The following is an 8,119-nucleotide window of genomic DNA, read 5'->3' as shown; positions in this document are numbered from 1 at the left end:
TTCTACATCATAAAAAAATATATATATGAAATTAAAAATATTAAATTATTTTTACCTTTCAAATAATTATTAATTTAAGTTAGAATATAATTTTTTAATTAAAAATGGTCCCCATCATTTTTATTTGAATTTTTCTTTATATGAAATTTTATAACATAAACAATAAACACTTTATAATAACAAATAAGTCAACATATAAATACTTATGTATATTTATACTCCATATCTAAATATATATACAAATTATTACAGGATACCTATATTGTAACTTACTGTAAAATGTATATAAATATGTGCAATAATAAAGTTCTATTAAAAAAGTTTTTAATAAAAAATGGCATTCTGATTTCAACATAATTTTTAGCGGATTCAAAACTACTTTTTGAGAGAAGCAGTACGAGATATGAGTGCACCTTATCTTATAGTGTCCGGCAATACGGGGTGTATACGCATTAAATGTTGCCGTAACGTGTGGTGTCCTTGGTGTGGAAAACCGTTAGTGGACAGTAAATGTCACATCGGTCATTCAATGCGGTGTTCTTGGTGTGGAAAACCGTTAGTGGACAGTAAATGTCACATCGGTCATTCAATGAAGAAAACATACGTCAGAGTGGTGAGTCATCCATTGCTGCAACTTATGACGCATGCGAACTTACCTAACACTCAAAGCCGTGTACATTCAATCCGTGTTTCATTGATGTGTCTATCGCAGGCTTCAACTCATTTCGCAGCGCCCTATATAACGGAAGTAATCTTTAGCTAACAAAATGCCCCGATCTTCATCTGTAATCTTTGGCTCCATAGCTTTCATTATGGCGTTGCACGGTTTGTTTTCATATTCAAATCATCAAGAATGCAGTCGGCAGGTCGATTACCAAGTCACTGCTTCCCGAAAGCGTGCATTCGAAGCAGTCTCTGACTCACAAGAAGAGGGTCTTGATCTTCAAGAAATAGTATGGCGAGATGTGGATCAAATGACGACTGTTAAGACCAGAGAAAGCCAAATAGTCGCAGAACAGTTACGCAGGAAACGAATGAAATACTTGTGTACACAACTGGAGTCTCTCTTGCCCACTACTCCTCCCAAGGTAATAATTACAACATTATATGCCTTCCACCGCTCATACTGTATCTATATCAAACTGTAACATCGCCGGTGATTGTTTTAAGCTTTTATAGCCCTAAAAATATATTTGAATTCTTCATACAGCTTGACAGATGTGGATTATACGAGGAAGCCATTAATTACATTAGAAAGCTCGAGGAGGATCTCCATCAACTGAAAAGAAAGAGAGACCGTATGCTGGCAATCCAAACTGAAGAAAAAACAGGCAAGAACACAGAACTGAAGGTTTCCGTGGAAATTTATGACAGGGAAGCAATTATTATAATTACCAGCCAGAGAAGGCCGAGATATATGTGGAGGATTCTGGAGGAATTTGACAAGCATGATCTAGATCTGGAGACCTCGCAGTTTTTTACCGGAGAATCTTTTGCTCTTCTACACTTCCATGTCAATTTCAGAGACAATATTTCCCATGATCCAGCTCAGATCCAGAGTTCTCTAGAATGCAAGCTTCAATTAACTTATTAGATTATTGCAGCATTTCATTGTTGATGTGAAATTAGGACTTTTGCAGATTGCTTTGCTGTGATGGCATTGGCGCATAACCGTCATGTGCTCTTGACTGCTGCAGGCTACAGTCATTTGACATGTAGCTTCTATGATGGTATTGCTAGTTCTGAGCATGATGCGCAGTATATTTTCTGTAAAGCCTGATGACAGCAAGAAAACACAGCCAAGAATCTTGAAAAGCCAATGTAAGAGGAAGACCTTGGTTGTACATTTATAAATACAAATTTTAAACCAGCATACTTTTTCTTCATCTATGAAGTGCATGCTTGTTATTTCTACGGGCACGGACTACTACTACTGAAGATAATTACAAGTAGTTAATTGGGTCACATTTATAAGCTCAAACCCAAAACTCGGGCTCTCAACCCACTTGACAAAAATGGGCATAGAGTATTTATCAGTAAATCCAATCCCAAGGAGAGCAGGGCAGGAAAACACTGTATTCAGATGAGGGATGATTTGATGGAGGAGGAATTAGTTTGTATTGAATATCAGAGTTGCACTAAAATGAAAGTGAGTTCAATTTCATTTATGCTCCGGGCTTGGCCCTTGTTTAACAGCCTTAAATTAGTTTAGCGTAATATTCTTTTTGGTGTCTCCACCATGTGGTATGGTAGATTCTATTTGTACAATACTTAATGTCCTCAGTGGCTAGTTAATTGCTCTCAAGGTTTCACCATGGCCTCGAGGGTTTGGGTGTCTCCGAATCTACCCAGAACTTGAGAAAACTTGGATAGCCCCGAAACAATCGCATCCATGAATTTTTGTTTTGCCAGATTTTGGAGAGGCATCCCAAGGAAGGGAAAGAAGTAGTATTAGTATATGTCGATGCCCAACCATCGTCTGAAGATATGAAGCACTCAGTATGAGTATGAAGGCTTGTATATAGAAACTAACCATGGAAGATGCATGATCAATTTACTAAAATTTTGAGAAGATTTATGCCCCAAACTACACATGCATTATTCGGAGCGGTTGGATTGGAATTGTTGTTTGATAGACAAAAACTTCATTGAAAGTGATGCAAACATCAAAATACCAGTGTTCTAATGAATAATTATGCAGAAAGTTCAAAACTACTTTAACTGTAACATAGTAAATCACTTTAGTGACGAATAGAAGATTAGCTGTGCAATGCTTAAATCTGTGTTTAACTGCACTGGCCAGTGGGAATATTAACGTTACTATTAGTGTTAATGTAACTTTGTGTCCCATTTTTAATTAAAAATGATTAAAATATTTGTATTGTAAATTAAATTAAATTAATTAATAGAGTTCTATAAATTAAATGGCCTGTAATAAGATTACGGGTGAATGTTAATCTAGTAATAATAAATATGAACATTTAGTTTATAACTCTTATATTTTTAAAGTTAAAAAAATATAAAACTAATTGAATTATAATTTTGTCTTACATTATTATTATTAATTATAAATAAAATTAATGTATTAAACATATATATTTGAAAAAGTATGGAATGAGATTCTTATTCATGAAGATTTAATTTATTATGAGTATTTTTAATTTGTAAATAAGTTTTATTACCATATTAAAGATCAATAATATGGTTTATCAATACTACATATCCAAAAAATCATAACTCATTTCTTATGACACTTGTTTATATGACATTTTATTTAATTAATTGAATTAATGAAAAAAAGTAAAAAGGCATAACTAGACATGATCACTTTGAAGATAAATCTCAACCTTTAATTTGTGGATACTACTAAGAATATTCTAGGGAAATTAAATCTCTACCATCTACTTAATAATTAACGATAATCAAATTAAATTTTTGGAAACCCTATTTCAAAATATATCTGCTTATATACATAATTATATTTTTTAAAATATGATTTTTTTAAATCATATATATATATGATTTTTTAAAATTATATATATGTAAAATTAATAAATAAATTATAATTTTAATAAAAAATAATGATAAAAATACTATATAATTTCAAACACAATATTATAAAAAAATAAAAAATCATTAATTCTAAGTTGTTTTTTAAGATATTAAAAATTATAATGGAAAGCTTTAAATACAATGTCAAAAGCAATCATTTTTATGACACTTTTATACGAGAGAACATATGTTTTTGTGTATTTATATGATAAATGAGCACTTTAATTTACATTTCAAGTCATGAAAGGTTTTGGCTAAAGGTAGTAATTATGTCAAAATATTATAAGAGGTTATTTATTTTACAAGGTTTGATTAGAAATGTTAAAATTTGGAAATTTAATGTTTGTTATGTAGACTAAATCTTTTATAATTTGGAGATTCTTAAGGTCTGCACAAAGAACATTTTAAAGGAATCTTTTCATCATTACCAATAAGTATGTTTTATTATTGAGGTTTTTGATTGCTTGCTTTATCTCTCAAGTTAAGGGAAAAAAAAGAGCGATGAAATAGATTTAGAGCATGATCCTTATTCAATATTCAATAGATATGCCAATAACCTGAATCATGTTACCTTGTCCATATCTTATTTAAGAATCACATTCATAGATAAAAAATGTTGTTTCAAGAATTAAAGTTGTAAATGATACACGTCATTGCTCTTGGGTTTACAATAAGGAAAATGGGAAGATAGGTAAGGAGGATTCTCAAATATTTGACACTTAAAATAATGTTACACAAATTCTAATTTTTGTAAAAGGAAAAATAAGATTTTGAAAGGCATTATAGATAATGGTGTATAAAATTTAAGAAGGTAAAATGGTCAATATAAAGAATTGATGATGTAGAAAATTTATAAAATAAAATATCACAAATATTATTGTTGTAATCCCAATTTTGGGTTTTGTAATATTGATGAGATTCATTTTGTAAAGGTTCACGCAGCTTAATAAAAAGAAAATATAAGTTCTAACTAATTTTAATAGAGTGAGTTATCCCAAAATTAATCATTAGCATAGTTTGTGCGAAAGAAAAATAATGGATTATGTTTATGATGAGGTTGAGCACACACACATATGTATAAGATCTATGGATTAGATCTACGGATTGTGAAAAGATTCACATTCAAGTAAATTAATTGTGTTGTTCTCCTAAGTATCTATTTCCATCACTAGGATGTCATTAACTACAAACTAAGTAATTGAGAGGTCAACAAATGCTCTCAAATAATTAAAAAACATTAGATACCAATACTATAACCATTTTATATTGGCCAATATATTAAATGTTGTTAGGGAGAAACAATATATTAATATGGGAAAAAAAAAAAAAACATTGTAACCTCATTTCATTAGGTTTACTCAATATAATGGATTATATTAATAAATTTGTAATGCAATTATAATTTATTCCTATAACTCATAACTAATTATTTTAGTTTTTCATTCAAAAAGAAACAAAATATTAAAACAACTCCAACATCTAAACAAATTAAAGATAAATATTAAATATCATTTCAATTATAATATGAAAAACAAATGTAGCAAACAATTGCACATCAAGTTATTGTTGACCCATCAATCCAAACAAAACGCGTTGCTGCTGCCGCTAATAGATCTACTCAGCCCTAGCCAGAGAACGCAACACGCAGCTGTCCCTCAGCGGCCTCCTGCTGCTGACGATCGAGCAAGATGGATTCACCAAAGCACGGAGATCCTCTCTTTGATCACCAACAAAAAAATGAAGGAACATCAAAAGCTTTCGCCTCTCTCGTTTCTGCAATGGGTCTAGCAAAGAATCGACCATCAGTAACTAAGTTTGTTAAAATATTGGAAGACATCCCTGAAATCTCACTCCCCCCCGCTCTCCCCTGTAGAGTAGCTCTGTCCTTGGTGGAGCGTGGATTAGTCGGTAGTTTACTGGGTTATGGCCCTCACCCAAGACCGTTCAAAAATGGGTAGAAAGGAACTGGATTGTGTCAATAAATGGGAAAATTTCAATCAGATTCTGTAGAAGAGGGTACTACACCTTCCACTTTGAAACCAAGGAGGATCGTGATCTGATATTTAGGAATGGCCCATACTTCATGGATACAAGGGGATTGTACCTAAACAGATGGACTCTAGATTTTGATCCAGAAATGGATGTACCCAACACTGTTCCAGTCTGGGTCAGGTTGTCGCATCTTCCCCTCTACTGCTGGGGAGATGATTCAGTTAAAGTTATAGGAAATGCAGTTGCGAAATACATAGACAAGTGCGAGCCAAAGGAAAATATGCATGCATGCGCCAAAATCTACTTAGAAATGGATCTAGGGAAAGGGCTTCCAGAAGCAATCAAAATCAAAGTGGATCAGTGGACGCATATTCAACAGCTGGATTATGAACAAATCCCCTTCAAATGCAAGGTATGTCACGAATATGGCCATTTTGCTAATAGATGTACAAAAAAAAATGAAAATGAAAATGAAAAGATTGAAGATCTGAAAAACAAATGGGAACAGGTTAAAAGAAAGAAGACAGCCAACAAACAACCCACTCATCCTTCTTCACAGTCCCTCATATCTTTTGACCCCCTCCCTCTATCACCAAAAGCAAACAACAATCCTCTCATTAGCCTAAATCCTTTTGAGCCACCAGACCCCTCTGCCCCCTGTTATGAAACTAGCTCAAGAAAAGGATAGAAAAGATAGATTAACGCCTTAGCATTCAGCCTCTTCGAGGGGGCAACCTCCTTTACATTACATAAATGAACAATTCTTTGATGTTACAAATGAAAAGACCTCCTTTCTATATATAGGAGTCTAAGGGGTCATAACATAATCAGAGTCGACATAACAATAATAATGTAAGGGCACAATAATAACTATAGTGGGCTTCTATGGGGCACAATAGTAACAATATGGGCACTACATGAGTACAACGATATAATAAGTGGGTTGTACTAATAACAATAAGGGGTTACACTAGTAGTATATGGGCCTAACATGCCCCTCTCCTTATAAAAGTGTTGTCCTCAACGCTTGAGTAGTTCTTGATGCTTCTGTATAAAATTCTTATCCTCCCATGTGGAATCTTCAGCGGGTAAGTTCTTCCACTTGATGAGATACTCTGAAATTGGTCGATTTCGTAGCTGTCGGGTTCTTGTTTCAGTGACTGCTCCAGGTTCCAATATGATTTTTCCTTCCTCTTCAATTTCTAGCAATATTGTTTGAATTGGGATCTTTTGCAACTTTTGAATAAGTGGCCATACTTATTCGTCCTTCTTCCATTCATTCCTTGCTTCATTTATCCAATCTGGTTGGATAATAAAAATAGCACAAAACAATGCCTCCACATCCTCATCCTTGAGGAGTCTTCCCATTCGGTAAGGTCACCATTTTTTAAGTGCATGTAGTGTTGCCAACGTTTCCTTCTCATAAATAGCTTGCTTGAGATGTAGTAGTAAAAATACCCAATCACCTACATCAAAACATTTTTCACTGCGATGTTGATCTACCTGTTGTTTCGTTTGATTTTGCACCGAAATGGCGTTATCCTTTAAAAGTTGGAGAACTTGTTGCTGATGCTCAATGTGATCTTTCACTGCTTGAATCTTTTTCTCCTTGATATGTCCTTCTATCTTTAGAGTTTGAGGGGTGGTAATTCCGACCAATGAATTACAAGATATGGTTTGATTCATTTCTTCTTTCTCGATGTGATCTTTCACTTCTTGCACCTTTTTATTCTTGATATGTCCTTCTATCTTGAGAGTTTGAGGAGTGGTAATTCTTGCCAATGCTTTACAAGATATGGCCTGGTTCATTTCTTCTTTCTCTAGGGTTGGGTCCTAATGTATATCCTCTTCTTTTGATGTTTCTTGATCTTTTTCTTCATCCTCTTCATACTCTATGTAAAATAATTTCTTATCAATACACTTATGACCTTTAGTGCATTCGCTATCACAATTGTAACAAAGCCCTTTTTCTCTTTTTTCTTCCAATTGTTGTGGTGTAACCCTTGTAGGTTGTGGAAGACTAGGAGAAACAACACTTCCATCTTTATAGTTGTGAGGGGCAGACTTCCTTGTTGCCATAATTTTACTTTCCATTATGTAACAAAGCCCTTTCACTATTTCCAATTGTTGTGGTGTTGCTCTAAAGAAGGTGTTGCTCTTTGTATCCTCATAATGTGCTATCATTTCCTCCGTGAAAATTGACCTCGTAACAAGTTTTTTACGAGAACAAAGTCCTTTATACCATAAAAATTGATCCGGTTCTAAATATGAAGATGCAATACATACATTTTGTAACAGTGATACACCATATAGATCAAAATATTGCTCCATCTGAAGTATCCAATTTACCGGATCCTTGCCATCAAACTTCCTCATCTTGCTTTTTCTTGATTTTAGGAGCTCGATCTTGAAACGGTTGTAACTCTGTACTTTTGGATCTTTAAGTTTTGAAATTGTGACCTGCAGTAGCCCTCTGCGTCCTCTTTCCAATGCCACAAGCCTGACCCAAATTTGATTCTCCAAGGAAGAGTTATTCCAAGTCTCCCACAGTGACTTGATTATAGACTAGTTCAGT

General features: G+C 33.6%; 1 protein-coding gene across 1 annotated transcript; it reads left to right on the top strand.

The window, feature by feature from the left end:
* The first annotated feature begins 791 nt into the window (after positions 1-791).
* On the top strand, positions 792-1,594 carry LOC149187458 (uncharacterized). The gene is made up of 2 exons (XM_089412821.1): positions 792-1,088; positions 1,211-1,594. The coding sequence occupies exons 1-2, from the start codon at positions 813-815 to the stop codon at positions 1,592-1,594; spliced, it is 660 nt and encodes a 219-aa protein (XP_089268947.1). The 5' UTR covers positions 792-812.
* Positions 1,595-8,119: the final 6,525 nt, after the last annotated feature.

Source organism: Pinus tabuliformis, chromosome 3_1, assembly GCF_031772625.1.
Source record: "Pinus tabuliformis cultivar Carrire ecotype Pingquan chromosome 3_1, CPIR1, whole genome shotgun sequence".
Lineage (NCBI taxonomy): Eukaryota > Viridiplantae > Streptophyta > Pinopsida > Pinales > Pinaceae > Pinus > Pinus tabuliformis.
The sequence above is the reverse complement of the archived record's forward strand: the minus strand, read 5'-3'. Positions and strand labels throughout refer to the sequence as shown.